At 35.6% G+C, this 18,327-nt stretch overlaps 1 protein-coding gene across 3 annotated transcripts in view; it reads left to right on the plus strand.

Annotated features, from left to right (window-relative positions):
* Positions 1 to 18,327, plus strand: part of PIBF1 (progesterone immunomodulatory binding factor 1) — a 196,523-nt gene that overhangs the window by 10,674 nt on the left and 167,522 nt on the right. For all 3 annotated transcript variants that reach the window (XM_044249864.1, XM_044249865.1, XM_044249866.1), the window contains 2 exons: positions 525 to 723; positions 3,030 to 3,149. In XM_044249864.1, coding sequence (XP_044105799.1) covers positions 525 to 723; positions 3,030 to 3,149 — 319 coding nt within the window. The remainder of the gene's footprint in view (positions 1 to 524; positions 724 to 3,029; positions 3,150 to 18,327) is intronic.

Below are 18,327 nucleotides of genomic sequence, written 5' to 3' on the forward strand. Positions count from 1 at the left end.
GCCACTCAGGCGCCCCCCTGCTCAAAGTCTTCAAATAGGCAACTAATGATAGCAATGTCTGCTACATGTATTCGTTAAGAATGATTATGTACAGATTACTCCTTTCATCACCTCATTGGTTGAATGAATACTTTACAGTGGTTCAGTGTTGCCTTCTTCAAGCAGTATACCTTCAAGTATCTGGATAGAAAGAAATGAAAGTTATTTTGATGAGTAGGGTCCAAGATAGATGTATAAAATTTAAATCTTAAGAGGGGAAATGTATGATTTTATAACTTGAATTTTGGAAAACTTACTCTTTAAGAATATCAATTTTCTATTTAACAATTTATGTGGTTGCACATTTAGTGATGGGTATAGAATCATTTTGTGTTTAACTGCTTAAATAAATAAGCATTTACCTGGAGCCAAAAACACTAGAGAGTTGCTTATTTCATGTTTTTATGTTAATATAAAAGGTAACTTTGAGAAAATTAAATCTTAAAGATGTTTTTAAGCTTGCCATAAATTCTTTCCTAATGTAGAAAATATCAAGAACTAATGAAACAAGAAATGGAAACTATTTTATTGAGACAGAAGCAACTAGAAGAGACAAATACTCAGCTAAGAGAGAAGGCGGGAGATATTCGCCGAAACTTGCGTGACCTTGAATTGACAGAAGAGCAATATGTGAAACTAAAAGATTTTCCTGAAGACCAGCTTTCTATTCCTGAATATGTATCTGTAAGTGTGTTGCATCATTTAAAAAAAAAACCTGCATATATTTTCAAATTAGATTTGTTCATTATGAAATAGCCATAATCTTCGAAGTACCCAGTTAATAAATTATTTTGTTATTTTCTGGCCCTGATCTGGAAATGGTGAATGGTATTCAGATCACCAAATTTTAAAGGGTCTCAACCTTTGATCTCCAAAGTCAAGCAATAAATAAGGCTATGAAGTTAATGGCTACATAGTCCATAGAAATGAATCATTTTATCATAAACTGGTAGTTTACATTGTTTTCAAAATTAAATTATAGAGATAACAGATAAGTGGTTGCCAGGGGGTGGGGATAGTAGAGGAGAGAGGAGTTGGTGTGATGGAAAAGGAGTTAATGAAGGAGATCTTTGTGGTCTACTTCAGGATCTGTCACGTGTTGGTTATACAGCTACACATAGGATTCATCTATGGCCTTAGTCTCAAATTTTTTGATGTCAGCATCCCTTCACATTCACAAAATTACTGAGGACCCCAAGGATCTTCTAAACAGATGAATATATGGGCTATATCTATTAGTATTTACCATATTAGAAATTAACACTGAGGGGCACCTGGGTGGCACAGTGGGTTAAAACCTCTGCCTTCAGCTCAGGTCATCATCCCAGGGTCCTGGGATCAAGCCCCGCGTTGGGGGGGTGGTCTTTGCTCAGCAGGGAGCCTGCTTCTCCCTCTCTCTCTCTGCCTGCCTCTCTGTCTACTTGTGATCTCTGTCAAATAAATAAATAAAAAATCTTAAAAAAAAAAAAAAAAGAAATTAGCACTGAGACATTTTTAAAACACAAGAATACATAAGCACTCATTCCATTAACCTTAAAGGCGATGATCTCATCACACATCAGATAGCCACTGGCAAACACCACTGAACAGGCATAAGAGAAGGAGAGCAAGACAGGCAAAAAAAAAAAATCTTAGTCTTATTAGGAAAATAGTTTTAATCTTGTGAATTCCCTCAGAGGGTTTCACATGAAAACTGCTGATTTGTGATATATAGATGTCATTTCACCCTTAAAGGCTTGAACTTTTTCATATGTAAAAGGATTGATAATAATAATAGTACCTCAAATAGCTCAAATATATTTTTTTCTGTCTAAAGTGCATTGTTCAAGACAAATCAGATGTCTCACATGCTGTCGTTGTGACTTTATCCATAGTAGGTACCAAGTAGCCTACAAATTACAGTTACACAGTTCTTTGGTTTGTTAAGGTTCTTTGTTATCTTTTGTTTTTACAGACGGTATTATCCTAACTAGTTAGTCATACACAAATTCATTGTATTGAGGACTACCTCTTACCAGATGTGGTACTCTTGCTGTTCAGCAATGTATTAAGGAATTGCACACTGCATACCTATATAAAAATAGGCATAATTACCCTCTCCTAATTTGTTCATGGCTTCTTAATTTTATAGGAATTTGTCAGATGGAACACTTCACTAGATTAGGACAGACAGATTCCTCTGAGAGAATTATGAGTGAGAAGAAAGGTCTGAACTGAATGGAAGTAGTGATATGAAAGATCCCTCCTGATTATCCCTTACACAGCAATGGTAGCCACAGGGCTTCACCAGGAGCCCAGGATGTAGGCTTATCATATGTTTCAGCAAAAGAGATAGAGCAGGGTACAAACCAGGCAAAAATTCTGGCCTTCGTGAGCTTACATTCAAGTGGAGCAAGACAGACAATAAATTAAAAGTAAATGCAGAATGTCATAAATCCTATGGAGAAAATCCTATGGGAGTGAAACTAGTAACTGCCTTCAGGTGGGGTGCTATTTTTAATCAGAGGAATTAGGCCTTTACTGATAGGGTGACATTTGATCAGAGACCTAAAGGGAGTGAAAACATGAGCCATTCATTTGTATGTGGGAAGAATTCTTCTGTCAGAGGAAATATATGCAAAACTCAAGCACTTAATGTGTTCAGGAAGTAACAAGAAGCTAGGATGAAATGGGCAGTGGTGGAAGATGGGAAATAAGTAGTAAATGGAGTATAGATGAGAAGAAAGAGACTGTGTCAAGGGTGAAGTATAGATAATCTGGGCTTTGAGCAAACTTAATTGAACATTAAGCCTTAATAAAGTATTAGTAGTCAGGGTCAGTTAATTACAAACCAAACTTGATTATACAGGCATATAATATAAAACTTAATGCTTTCCTTTTGTTTCCTTAATATTTTTATTACTCATAATTGAAGGTACTGTAAATTAGTAAACTTTAATTGCAACTTGGGATTCTAAAACTGCTTATTAATTTGATTTTTGTTTTTAAAGCTTAGGTTCTATGAACTAGTGAATCCATTAAGAAAGGAAATCTCTGAACTGCAAGTGAAAAAGCATGAACTATCAGAAGAATTAAGTGAAAACAAAGGCCACTTGAAACAACTAACAGAGGTTTGTATGATTTTGAACACTGGTGGGAAGAAGCTCCATGTTTTATTCTAGGGAGTTCCTCAAGATTTGTGAGCAGGAATATAAAAATCAGTGATAACAAAATGGGACTGGGGGATGCTGACTACACTATTATTCAGGCAGTGTGAAGGTTAAATTGGAAATAGTCATCTTAAAGATTGGTAGGGTAGGTCTGTGATACTGTCCTCTAACCCATCGTTGAGCATTTTGTTGTAACTCCTTCATTCTTGGTTCTTCATTACAGATTAGCTTTGTTTGTGATATGAATGGGGAGCTACTGTCCATTTACCATTTTGCCTCTTCATTAAATACATTAGTTTTCCTAATGTTTGTTTGAAGCATGAGTACTGATGTAAGTAAGCATCAGCCTCAGTGATATGCATGGTGCCATGCCCTGTGCTGGCAGCAGTGAGGGAGGAAGAAGGGAGGGAGCGTCTGCCCTTCTAGAGTTCAAACTCCCATAGATTAGGCTCAGAACCTTAGATGATGTCTTGACACTCATTTTTCTGTGTGACATTGAACAAGTCATTTAATGTTTCCTGCTCTGTCAAATAGAGGAACTAATTCTGCTTGTCTATTCATTTTATTGAATTGCTCATGTTTCTGTTTCAAAGTAAAAATGTCATTTGTAGCAAAGTTGCATGTAAATACTGTTATGTCATATTTCAAGGGCAGCTTTTACCGAAGATCTAATTTCCAGAAATAAATAATTATAATTTAATTTACATTTCAATGCCCTGATTTGCTACTCTGTTAGTGCTGGACAAAATCTATTTAGGTCATTAATATAGAGCCAATATTAAAAGCAAATGAAGGCTCATCTTCCTTCCTCTCCTCATAGGAGTGATGAAATCACCAGGAGTGATGCCAAAGAGGCAGATGTGCCGATATGAACCCTTCTACAAAGTTCTGTTGTGGGTTTTTATTTCCTTCTGCTAACCTGCCACATTGTGCAGGTAAAGTGTTTTGCATATTTTAGAAAGATAACTTTTAATTTTTGTAAAATTTGCAAAAAAAAGTAAGGGACAAACTTAGAAGGCCTCAGTGTGACTAGTAGCTAATTTTATAGCCTTGGCCAAATCATTTAATCTCTATTTCTGCAAAGTTCCCAGGATGGTGGTAGTCGTGGTGACATGTTCATTGGGTTTAATGAGGACAAGGCAATTAAATGAGTTTTCAGACTTGGTTCTGTAGCATCTCATGGTACCTTAGCTTCCCTCAAGGAGTTCTTATTTTTCAGGAGGAGGGCTGGAAAAGTTTCCTAACCTTATTTATATCAAACTACCTCTTTTTTAATGTCTGTAATAATTGGGAATTCTAAGACTGATTTCTCTTGAACAAAGGATTCCTGGGGCCAAAGAGAAAAACACTTTTGTAATTCTAGAATTATCATTAGTATGTGATATAGTTTTACTGTGCAGTAGATCAAATCTCTCAACTCTGGCTGGCATTGTATCCCAGATTTTTGTTTCTTTCAACCTTGCTCATAACATTTTTAGTATTTTATTGATAAGAAAACATAGATAGGTAATACTGGTTTGACTTACTGGGTTCCTGAGTGTTTTTAGTGAACTAATAACTCTTTTTTTTTTTTTAACTAATAACTCTTGAACAAAGAAGCAGCTTTATTTGTAAACCTGTACTAGGATTCTTCAGAGAAACAGAACCAATAGGATATCTGGAGAGAGAGAGAGAAAGAGAGAGAGAGAGAGAGAGATCTGTTTTAGGAATTGGCTCACAAGATTGTGGAGGCTTGATGAGTCCAAAATCTGATGGGATAGGCTGGCAGGCTGGAGATTCAGGGGAGAGTTGTAGTTGAAGTACAAAGACAGTCTGCTGACAGAATTCAGAATTGAACCACGATCAGGAAAAAAGAAATTAAGAAATTAAGCAGTGTGTTGTCTACTTAATAAAAGGTCTTAGAAATTCAGAGAATATGATATAGACAGAATAGAATTGCTTTTATATTAAATTCTCCCGTAAAGTTTGATTCCTCTGGTCTGTCAAGGGCTAATTTAGGTCAGCTTGCCCAACACTGAGGAATATTTTTAAATTAAAAGACTTCCTTATAAGGATATAGTGAACAATAAGTATAATATTTAATAGTAAAAGAAATTTTGCTTAACTGTGTACTATGAGGATTTTTGTGGGGAGGGATTTTTTTTAAATGGTTTATTATTACTGCTCTAATATTTGGAAAATTCACCTATCATCAAGTTTTATCTGTGCATTTGACAGTGGCATGATGATATTGGATCGAAAACTTATTCTCTACCCACTCTGCCCCTAGTCTTCCCTACTTTCTCTGCCCCAACTCCTCCATCCACAAAATAGGATGAGAATTTATAACACCCTCCTGATACGGTCATTATTAGAATGAAATTCATGGAGTAAATATTTGTTGTTCATCTGTTATGTGGCAGGCATTGTTCTAGGTAACTTGGGATACTACAGCAAACAAAACAATGATCCTTGACCTCTTGGAGTTTCTGTTTTTGAAAAGAGTGCAGGGAGGGGCACCTGGGTAGCTCAGTTTTAAGTGTCCAATTCAGGATTTCAGCTTAGGCCGTGATCTCCGGATCTCATGGGCTCCACACTCAGTGGGGAGTCTGCTTGAAAATTGTCTCTCCCTCTGCCTCTTCCCTACACTCATGGACGAGCACTCTTTCTCTCTCTCTAGAATAAATAAATCTTTAAAAAAAAGAGTACAGGGGAACAAATAGTAAGCATTATAGATAAGTGTATCATAGAGGAAGAAGTTGAAAACTGCAAAGGATAAAAAAGAGAAAATATCAGTGCTGCATGGAGAGCAGGGAAGAAATCATATTCAGAATTGTATAGGGTCAGCCAGTAGGCCTCACTGAGGAGGTTAGAAGTTTAGAAAGACTTGGAGCTGAGGGAGACAATGAAGTTTTCAAGGAAGAACTTCCAGGCAGAGGAACGGTCAGTGCAAAGGTTAAGAGGGTACCCTCTTTGTGGAGTGATGTTTGTGGAGCGATGAGGAAGCCAATATGACTGGAACGATTGAAGCGAGAGAATAGTTAGGTAAGATCATAGAGGTAAAGGGTTTTTGAAGTCACTATAAGGACTTTGATTTTTTAACCCTAAGTGAAAGGAAGTATTGCAGAATTTAGGGAAGTGATGTGACATGATCTGACATATTGTAGAAGGATCATTCTGCCTGGTACATAGTAGACCCTTAAAGAGTATTAAAGAACTTTGTTAATGTCCCAGAACATGTTTTTTTTCTTTTTCTTTTTTGCTGAGAATAGGCTATAGAGCTATAAGGATGGAAGCAGAGGGACTTGTTACGAGGCTTGTAGTAATCTAGGTGAGAGCTGATAGTGCTTTGTATCAGGGTGATAGCAGGGTATGGGCTATGAACTGGCTGGATCCTGGGTATATTTTAAAAGTAGAACCATTGGGGGCAACCTTCTAGGGCCCACTCCCTCCTCGGGAGCTTTGTATTATCACTTAGCTCAAAAAACCTTGCTCTCCTTCCCACCAGTCTGTCTGGCCTACCTCTTTATTCTTTGAGGCACATGACCGAGAACCATGGGCACTAATGGAGAAAAAAATCCTGTAACACCAGGGGATGGGAGTGAGAGGACAAGACTGATGTTGTTTAAGGATACAAACTTACAATGAGTAGTAAGTAAGTCATAGAGATCTAACTCACAGTATAATAAATATAAACAATACTGTACTACATTATCAGACTTACTAAGAGACTAAACCATAATTATCCCAAAGACTTAAAGGAATGGATAATTATGTAATGTGGTATAGGTGCTAAATATAGCTGCAAAAGCAATCATATTATAATACAAATATGTCAAGTTAGCACATTGTACATCTTAAATATACACAATGTTATATGTCAAATATATATAATTTTTAAAAATCAGGGCTTTTGATAATACCCTGTCTGTCCTCATCCTAAATTCATAGGCTCTTCCTGATGCCAAACTTTGCCTTCATAAGAATGACAGGACGGCGGCGCCTGGGTGGCTCAGTGGGTTAAGCCTCTACCTTCGGCTCGGGTCATGATCCCAGGGTCCTGGGATCAAGCCCCACATCGGGCTCTCTGCTCTGCTGAGAGCCTACTTCCTCCTCTCTCTCTCTACCTACCTTATTTGTCTGTCAAATAAATAAATAAGATTTAAAAAAAAAAAAAAAAAAAGAATGACAGGAGGGGTGCCTGGGTGGTTCAGTTGTTAAGCATCTACCTTCAGCTCAGATCATGATCCCAGGGTTCTGTGATCCACTAAGATCAAGCCTGCTCAGTGGAGAGCCTGCTTTTTCCTCTTCCTCTGCTTGTGTTCCCTCTCTGGCGCTCATGCGCGCTCTCTCTCTCTCTCTGTCAAGTAAATAAATGAAAATCTTTAAATAAATAAATAAAATCATTGGATGGATGGATGAATGTTGGGATTCCTGATGAACTGGATGGAGAACATGAAAGAAAGATAAGAGTCAAATTAACTCCAAGGTTTTGGGACTGAATAACTAGAAGGATGGATTTGCATTCAGTTGAAATGGGTAGGTTGTGAATGAGGCAGATTTAGGGTTAAAAGAGAGTTCAAATTTTAGCCACACTGAGTTTTAGAAATCTGTTGGATTTACATTTGGAAATACTTGGATATACAAGTCTGAACTTTGGAAGCTATATATTTAGAAGTTGTTAACATAAAGATAATATTTAAAACCAGGATGAGATCACCAGAAGAGAGTGAATACAGAGAAGAGGGCCAAAGCCTGAGCTCCGGGGCACTTCAGAATTAAACCAGTGGGATGGGGGAGGGGGATTTATCACCGAGATGAGAAAACCAAGAGAATTTCATGTCCCAGAAGCCAAAGGAGAAAACTTTGTCAAGAAAGAGAGTCCAAAGTTATTTCAAATGCTATCCACAGGTATAGTAAGATGAAGTCTGAGACATCACATATTTAACAGGGTCATTGATAACCTTGTCAGGAGTAGTTTTGTTGGAGTTGGTGAGATCAAAAGCTTGATTACAAGAGTGTGTTTAAGAGTAAATGGAAGAAAAGGATTTGCAAACAATTCTAGGCAGCTCTTTCTCTGGGATTTTGATTGAATAGGGAAATTGAAGGGCTAGGGCTGAAGATGACAGGGAAAGCAGGGTGAAGGGAAAGAGTTTTAGTTTTGTTTTAAAGATTTATTTATTTATTTGAGAGGAAGAGAAAGAGGGAGTGAGCACACAAAGGGAGAGGGAGAAGCAGACTTCCCACTGAGAGGGAGCCTGATGTGATGCAGGGCTCCATCCCAGGACCCTGGGATCATGACCTGAGCCAAAGGCAGCCGCTTAACCCACTGAGCCACCCAAGCTGCCCCAGGGTTTGTTTTGTTTTTAAGGTGAGAGAAATCGCAACTAATATACATAAAATTACATCGTAAACCACAGAAAGTTTTTCATTGTCAAGAACATTAGAAAGACATTCATCTAATTGCTAACCAGCAGCGTAAGCAGTGCTATTGGACACCAGGTGTACTTGTGTTTAAGGCTTACCGCTTCAGTGTGCTCCATATGATAAAAAGAGCCATCTGTGTTTGGGGCATAGCCTGTAATCTAGGCTTCTGTAATTATATATTTGAGAATAAGTATTAGAACACAGAGGTGTTTGTTGGTTTAATTACTCCTGGTGAGTTTTAAAGAACTTTATCTTTATATCGCCCATAATGGCTTTTAAAATAATAATTATTTTATCTGTAAGTGCGATCATTTATCTCTCAATGGTTTGAGTGGTTTATATGATCTTTTTACCAAAAGGCAGAACTCAATTTAAAAAACAACTGAAGAACATGATTATAAACCTGTATAAGGAAGAGAGAGAAAATTATGATTGTTAAAGGAAGGTTTATAAAAAAGAAGTTGATCAAAAAATTTATTGAATTAGAAGGTGGGTTGTTGGTGGCCAGAGGCAGGCAATGAGAAACTCAGAAATGCCCATCACATACAAATGGAGTGGCAATTTTTTTTTTTGACTTTTCTAATGGTGTCCTTAATTTATATCAGTCCAAAAATATAAATATTCTTTTGGACTATTGTGAGAGAAAACTTGGATTCCTTCCTAAGGGGAATAAATATTTTGGTTTTTAGTGGACAGGTTGAAAACGCATCCAATGAAAGATGCCCATTGGTTCTAAGCTGTCCTAAATTTGACAAAGAAAGGCACTGTTACTTCATTCAATAAGCATATGATACAGTGCCACAGTAAGCCTTGGGACAAGGTCATGGTATTAATGGCTGCAATCACTATGAAGTTACTGATATTTAATAAGTCATAATTCAGAATTTTTATACTATTTGAATGATCTCTTCATATAGTAGTTCAGCAAACATCTTAGTCTTTATATATTTAAGGTTGGATTTTTAAGGGAGGTAACATGGGTCTTATATACAGTGCTGTGTAATTTTGAAGAGGAATAAAATGTGGAAAAAAAAAAAAAAAACCTTACTAGGCAGTATTCACCCAAGAATTTTAAAAGACCTCAAGGATGCATTTCATAGTGCAGCAAATGTATACTCTTGTTATCCATATAGAGAAGTTAGAGTAGATTTAACTGCTTGAGAGATGGTAAATTGTCTACCTGTCCTTAGAAACTAAGGACCTTGATAACTATGAACTGATCAAACACACTTCTCTTCTTACTGAGCTTGTGGAATGCATGAAGATTAGGATACTGAATATTTATGCAAGTGTAAACCTATAGGAGATGGTCAAAACAACAATTTTATAAATGAATATAAATGAACAAATTGTGTATTATAATATTTCACTTGGGTGATAACTGCAAATGTGTATAAGGAGGAAATAGGAAATGGAATATGTAGACTTCTAAAAAGCCATTCGCAGACTTCCAAATTTTAGTTTAAAACAATTTTTTTAAGATTTTTTAAATTTATTTGACAGAAATCACAAGTAGGCAGAGAGACAGGCAGAGAGATAGGGGGAAGCAGGCCCCCTGTTGAGCCTCCCATGTGGGGCTAGATCCCAGCACCCTGAGATCATGACCTGAGCCAAAGGCAGAGGCTTAACCTACTGGAGCCACCTAGATGCTCCAGTTTTAAAAATTTTGACAGACTTCTTAAGAATTATTATCATGAGCTCTTGGGGATATTGCTTTCTCTTCAGTGTTTGAAAGATGAAAGCCAGAAAGTAGGAATAAAAGAAACTTTCTGAAAAATGAAAATAGAAGTATTGTTCAGAGATAACTAATTAAGTCCAATCTTATTCAGTACTTAAGATTTTAAGATTTTATTTGTTTATTTTAGAGAGAGAGAAAGCATGCATACAAGGGAGGGTTGGGCTGAGAGAGAGGGAGGCGGAAGGGAAAAGAATCCCAAGCAGACTCCCTCGCTGAGCACAGAGTCTAGCATGGGGTTTGATCTCACGACACTGGGATCATGACCTGAGCCAAAACCAAAATTGAAGAACGGTTAACCAACTCTGCCACCCAGGTGCCCCTCAGTACTTAACCTTTTAAAACATATTAGAGGGGCACCTGAGTGGTTCCGTCTGTTGGGTGTCAGACTGTTGATTTCAGTTCAGGCCATAATCTCAGGGTTGTGGGGTCAGGCCCCATGTTGGGCTCTGTGCTCAGCATGGAGTCTGCTTGATTCTCTCTCTCTAAAATAAATAAATAAAATCTTAAAAACAACAACAACAATAAAAACTTACTCCTTAAACAAAACAAAACAAAAAACACGTTATATTAGAAAGGAAGCCTAGAGGAGAACCTTGAGTTTGGAGATAGTGAAGTTTTTCTTAGTAGTAGAACATAAAACAAAACAAAAAAAAAGGAATACAAAACTAATAAGGCAAATCGGAGGATGATCCCAAAAAAATAAGAAGACTAATTATAACCTATGTGTTTTCTATAACCTCCTAGCTTATATTTCCCAAATTAGCACATTCAGAATTGGTCACCAGCCCTAAAGAGTGTATTTCTAGTTCATTATAAAAATTTTCAAGCAAAGATAACTTCAAAGAATTTTACAATGAACACCAGTATATCAAAGACCTAATTTTACCATTAACATTTTATTATACTTGTTCTAATCACATATCTATCCATCCAGTCACCAGTCATACTTAAGTTTTATGAGAAATTGCCAGACCATTTTTTTCCATGTATCAATGGTTTGTTTCTTTTTATTGCTGAATAATATTCTATTGTTTGGATATATTCATCAACCAGTTGGTGGGCATTTGAGTTATTTCCACCTTGGAGACATTATAAATAAAGCTGCTGCAAAAATTTAACATGGGTTTTTGTGTGGGCATGTTTTCTTTATCTTTGGTAAATGCTTAAAAGTGAAATTTTTCAGGGTGCCTGGGTGGCTCAGTCATTTAAGTGTCAGACTCGTGATTTCGGCTCAGGTCATAATCTCAGGGTCGTGGGATTGAGCCCCAAGTTGGGCAGGGGTGGAAAGTCTGCTTGGGATTCTCACTTCCTCTCCCTCTGCCCCTCCCCCCAACTTGTGTGTATACATGTGCTCTTTTTCTCAAATAAATAAATAAATTTTTAAAAATGAAAGTGGAATTTTTCACTTCTAGATTTCCCTTCAGTTTATTATAGTTTTTATTTCTCTGCTATTTGTGTATTCATTGTGAGGATATTTTCCTTTACACCATTGAGAATAGTTAAATTGCTGCTTCATTTGAAGCGTTGTTGCTAATTCCAAAATCTGGGTCATCTCAAAGTTGATCCCTGTTACTTGCCTTTTATTTATTTTTTAATTTTTTTGAAGATTTTATTTATTTATTTGTCAGAGATAGAACAGAAGCAAGGAGAGCAGCAGGCAGAGGGAGAAGCAGACTCCCCAACATGGGACTCAGTCCCAGGACCTTGGGATCGTGACCTTGAGCTGAAGGCAGATGCTTAATTGACTTAGCCACCCAGGTGTCCCTCTGTTAGTTGTCTTTTAAAAATGGGTCACATTTTCCTGCTTCTTAAGATGTCAAGTAATTAAATTGTTTATTTAAAACAGAGTAAACTTAGATTCTAACATTATGATTTTATGTTGCTGAGACTAGCTTTATGTTCCCCTAGACAGTTCCATTGTTTTTGCTTTAGCAGGAAATTAACTTGGTTGTACTCAAAGTGCATACTCTTTCTCTTGGGCAGCATTGCAAATTTCAGTTCAGTATTTTTGGCATTAGTATATGGCTTCTTGGGTCTCTCCTAAAATGTGTGTTGTTTAGAGGTCAGCCAGAGATTGGCAGAGATTATCCATGGAAGTCAAGGTTACCTTCTCTACTTGTCTGGAATTCTCTTCTTACATTAGGTTGGCCCAACCTGTGTCTTCTGGTTCTTCAAGCTAAAAAGACGAAGGATTTTCTGTTACATGTTTATACATCCAACTTGGCATAGAGTAGGCCTACCCTCAAGCTAAAAGCCATAAAAACAAAACAAAACAAAACAAAAAAACAAACAAAAAGAAGTAAGATCAGGAGACTAATCCAGTGCTATTCCCTCCTTCCTTGTGCAAACGGGCTCCCCCTCCAGAATCTGCCTGACTTGGGTCACTCTCCTGTACTACTTGAAGAAGTAGTTGTTTTAAATTTTGTCCAGAACTTATGGTTGTTCTCTGTACTTAACAGAGCCATTACCAGAAGCGGAACCACCTTACAATTTTGTTTTAAGCATAAATGAGGAAAGAGAAAATCTAGTCTGTGCATGTAAAATATTTGACTTTGAGATACCCTTACCCCTTAAAAAAAGAAGTAGCTCCATGGGAGACTCTTTTTTTCACCATATTTGTCTGCGTACTGACATGGATGATGATGTGTCAGGCACTATTAAAATATTAAGAAAAATATTAAAAGCAGAATAAAACATATTGCTGGACCTTTAACAAAATGTGCAGTTTTGAACACTGTTACTTTGGTTGTTTGTACTTTTTATTTATTAGTAATTATTGAATTCCTGATAAAGTCATAGAGTTTGGAGCTTAGAAACAAAATTCGGGTAATCAGAGAGCTGAGTTTACGCTCTAAAGATATATATAAGATATATAAAAACTAGAATGTGTCAAATAAACACCAACAGTTAGGAAAAATGTGACTGAAATTTATAAAATGACAATACAGATGAGGATTGAGTTGCAAGAATATAAACTTGAGACAAATGCAAGAAAGTATTATGTCATAGAACAAGTAGTAAATTAATGGAAACTTTAAAAAGAAAACAGCAGCCAACAAATATAGCTTCAAAAATGACTGCAATAATGACAACTCCATTGTGGTTTTCTTTTAAGAGAAACTAAGATACTTGTTATGTCTCTGAATTGAGACTGATAGCTCAGAAGACGTTTTGTACTTAATTAAGACTTTTCCTGGATTGGGTTAGTTTTTTCCAAAATGATCTTAATATTTTTCACCACACGGTGGCAGCATATATCCATCTATGTCTTTAACCAGTTTTTCTCTGCTCAAAGTCTTGCCATTTTTGACCTGAAGGCCAAAGTGTTTCATTGTTACCTTATTTTCGTTTATATTCCTTACTTCATATCTACTGCCTAAAACCAATCAAATACTATTTTAACTAATAAAATTAATATTTGTAACTGAAAGAAAGAATTTTTTTTTTTTTAAAGATTTTATTTATTTGACAGAGAAATCACAAGTAGACGGAGAGGCAGGCAGAGAGAGAGAGGGAAGCAGGCTCCCTGCTGAGCAGAGAGCCTGATGCGGGACTCAATCCCAGGACCCTGAGATCATGACCTGAGCCGAAAGCAGCGGCTTAACCCACTGAGCCGCCCAGGCGCCCCTGAAAGAAAGAATTTTAAAAACAAACTTTCCTGGCATAACCTGTATTCTTCAGATCAGGGGTATCTCAATTATTTTTTTTTTTTTTTTTTTAAAGATTTTATTTATTTATTAGAGAGAGAGACAGTGAGAGAGAGCACGAGCAAGGAGAAGGTCAGAGAGCGAAGCAGACTCCCCATGGAGCTGGGAGCCTGATGCGGGACTCGATCCCGGGACTCCAGGATCACGCCCTGAGCCGAAGGCAGTCGTCCAACCAACTGAGCCACCCAGGCGTCCCAGGGGTATCTCAATTATTACACTGATTTCATAATTATACCTAACAAAAATATTCAGAGATGTTAAAGCCCCATAAGTATGCAGTTAACTCTGTTTTTGTTTATATAAACTATTCAGGCAGATATGATGTGAAAACTACTTTAGAAATTTAGTAGAAAGAGATTTTTGATCTTTAAAAAAGAAGTCACTCTTCCTGATATGCAGGAAGTGGATTTCTGAGACCTTTTTTCATAATTTTTTTTCACATCTGCAATTAAATTTAGAAACAATACCGAGATACTAACATTAGAAAATAGGTCTTATCTTCTTCAAGTTTAGAGTTTGTTTATAAGTATCAATAATTAGTCTAATTTTAGCGTATTTTCAGCTGTATTATGTGTATAAACTTGTGTACAGTACTTCGTGTTTTCATATGTACTGTACTTTTACATTCTACTTATAAAATCTCTTCATAGCAGGTCAGAATTTTGGTCTAATGTATATAGCTAAACTGTGTGCAGCTGTTTTGCTATTATAGAATTATTTCAGTATGTTTCTTTAATCTCAAAAGAAAAAAAATGTTAACAGTACTATGAGGGCATTAATGAGTTTTCCCTTAATGAAGCTATAAAGTTTCATGAGGAAATGGTGAAATATTTTTTTCTTATGAGAACTTTGGTAACTAGGAAGCAAGAAGAGTGTTTTGTTTAAGATAACTTCCTTGTTTAGAAACTTAGTTACTTTTGTTGAGAAAAATTCTGCAAGATTACCTTGAGGCTCATTTTAGGTATTCATGTGTGAGTAATTCGGTTGATTTTAGCTGTATGAAAATGAGGTATGACACATATTTATTACTCAGGTTTTTACTCAGGGATGTTAATTATTTTCTGAAATTTCTTTTTTATCCTACTTAACTGGTGAGTTTTAAGTTCCTCTTAAAAGTACATGTTTATGATGATATTTATCAGTTATAATTATCCTAGAATATCTCACAAATTCATTAGTAAACAATAATAATTTTGTTTCTTTATATTAAATTTAAAGTATATAAGCACTTCTTAAAATTTAGATTTATGGATACTTCCATAGGTTACTTGGTCCAAGACAGAACTAAGAAACTCAGTTTTAATAAACGTCCTAAGATTCTAGTATTTGAGCTTCATGTATTTGAGATACAATTTTGAACCCAGTGGCCAAGATGATGTATCATCATATCACTCATGAGAGACCTTACCTTAGCTTATTTCCAGATACAGTCACCAACTTTTGCACATCAAACAATGGTAGTTGTAAAGAAAAAAATTTTAGAAAAACAAGAAGAACTTAATGAAATTTTAATGATCCTGGGGAAGTTTATAATCTAATTCCTTCAGAACTGGATGGATTTAATAGATAAAAAAAGTAAAGACTGGAAGAATTAACTCAGTAAATAATTTTGATTTAGTTTCCATATACAAAGTTTAACGTTCTTTAACCAGAGAATATTTTTATATGTCAATGGGAAGTTTCCAAAACAATCATGTATAAACTTGACCACTTAGTAAAATAGTAATTTATTTTATTTATTTATTTACTTATTTATTTTTGTGGGTGGCATGCAAGTTATGTAGGATGGGTAGAGGGAGAGGGAGAGAGAGACTCTTAAGTAGGCTCCATACTCTGTGCAAAGCCTGATGTGGGCTTGATCTCATGACGCTGAGATCATGACTTGAGCAGAAATCAAGACTCTGATTACTTCACCAACTGAGCCAACCAGATGCTCCATAATAAATTTTTAAGTACAGATTTTATAGTTACTTTTTTGTTATAATTTAGTAAATCTAGAGATAATTTAAAGTTGAGGGAAATAAACTTACTGAGGAATTAAGAAATACATCTTTTAGATCAAAGAGAGACAAAAATAAACAAGAAAGCAATGAACATAAGAATATTTTATACCAAAATCCTTGAGACATTTAAAGCTGTGCCAGAGGAAAATCTATAGTCTTAAAAATGCCTTTACTAAAAAATCAAGATATGTAGTAATTATTTTAAGAAAGCAGGAAAAGAAACAATAAAAATGAGTATGGAATAATTAGATCTTAAGGCAATATAGCTCTGTGGTAACAAGCTTGAAAACTGAAAGAAAAATGAAATGTCCTGACAAAGTATAGATGAGTAAAATTGAGAGAAGTGGAGAACCTGAATAGAGTAATAACCATTGGGGTATTATAAAGTGAATAAAGATGTACTACTGATGAAGTTATTAGGTTCACAGATGGATTACCCAGATGAGTTCATAGCTGATTTCCACAAGGAGAGCTGATTACAGTTAATTAAACTGCACCAAACTATTGAAAAAGATGGAAAGCTGTGAAAAAGCTTTAGTGCAAAACCAAAACAAAAGAAATTCTCTGGGTCAGTTTTACTTATTACTACACATGCAAAAATTCTAACCAAAATGTTCAAAAATGAATTGTAGCATTGTAGCAAAAGAATACGTTATGATTAAAGCATATTCTAGAATAGAGAAAATAATCTGTTATATCAGCAAGTTAAAGGAGAGAAACTGTATGTTTGTATCAGTAGATGATAAAAGATGATAAAATAATATTTGGCAACTCTTCCTATTAAAGACATTTAAATATTTACAAGTATAATATTAACCAAAATTATCCTAAATGGGAAAAAAATAAAACCTTTTTCTGTTAAAATAAGTAACCAGACACAGACTGGGTCACTCATTATTACCCAGCATGGTCTTGGAGGTTCTTAGCAGATACACTGAGAAAAAAACTGTCCATATAAAAATTTGAAAGATTTTTAAATTTTTTCTATGCTAATTTTGAAAAGCAGCTAAAATTAATGCAATAATTTGATATTGTGCCTGAATACAAGATAAATACATAATGAGTAGCATTTCTCTAGGCTGAGAGAAATAACTGCTCACTATCTGCTGTAGATGGACTTTCGGAGAAAAATATTTCATTCATAAGGAAGGTAATGGACTTCTGTGAAGAAAACTCTAAAATCTTAGTGTTGAACTTGGAAACACCATATTTTAGGAGGGAGACAAGAAAGAAAACTAGTGATTTTCTCTATATTAATATATTAATCAAATACAGTTATTTTATATCCCCATACTTTTTTGTGTTTTGTTTTTTGGTGAAGAGGAGAAGTTGTATACAAGATTGGGATTGGATAAATAAAGTTGAACAAATAAATGTCTCAGAATTGCCAAGAAAAATGTGGGGATAAAGAAAAGATATGAGGTGGGGAAAGCTGAGGTACTGGTCCAACCAAGATCCCATTGTATACTTCAAAATTAATATATCAACTAATGTGATACTGGCATAGAAACAAACATCAATGGAACAGAATGTAAAACCAGATCTAATTATGTACCACAATAGTGGTAGTTCAGTTCAGGTGAAAAAGAATAGTTATTTACTGTAAGGGTCCTAGCACAATTGGATATTCCTCTGTTAAAAAAAAAAATGTTCTCACATTTTATACCATACACAAATACTAATTCCATTGGATTAAAATTTTTAGAGGAAAATCTAGGCCATTATTTGAACAATAACACAGATTCTTAGGGTCAAGATATCTCTAGGTGGTATGGGAAAAAAATTACTTTCACTTCTAAATAATATTTAACACGTTCTTCAGTAACAGATGTAAGGAGACACCACAGTAGGACTGCCACTACCTATGACTGCCTTGTCAACATTAGAATTGTGCCCGTCACTACTTCCAGGGTCACTGTAGTTACTGGCCCCTTGCTGAGTTGATCTTTAGTGCATTCATAAAGAAGGACATGTATAGCTCTTTAAAATATTTTGATAGTTTTATTTCAGTATAGTTTGTTTTTTTCATAATTCTGTATATTAAATTTTTGCTTTTAGAAATATTAGTTTCAGAAATGGTTCATAGGCATCACTAGATTGCCAGTGGAGTCCATGGCACAAAAAAATTTAACAGCCCCTAATTTAAATGATTATTAACAGTCCTTCGCAAACTTTATTGTGAATACAAATCACATGGGTACCTTGTTAAAATGAAATGACACAGTAGTTCTGGTATAAGGCCTAACTAAGACTGTTCACAGCACATTCCCGGGTGTCACTAGTGC

This window comes from Neovison vison, chromosome 5, assembly GCF_020171115.1.
Source record: "Neovison vison isolate M4711 chromosome 5, ASM_NN_V1, whole genome shotgun sequence".
Classification (NCBI taxonomy): domain Eukaryota; kingdom Metazoa; phylum Chordata; class Mammalia; order Carnivora; family Mustelidae; genus Neogale; species Neogale vison.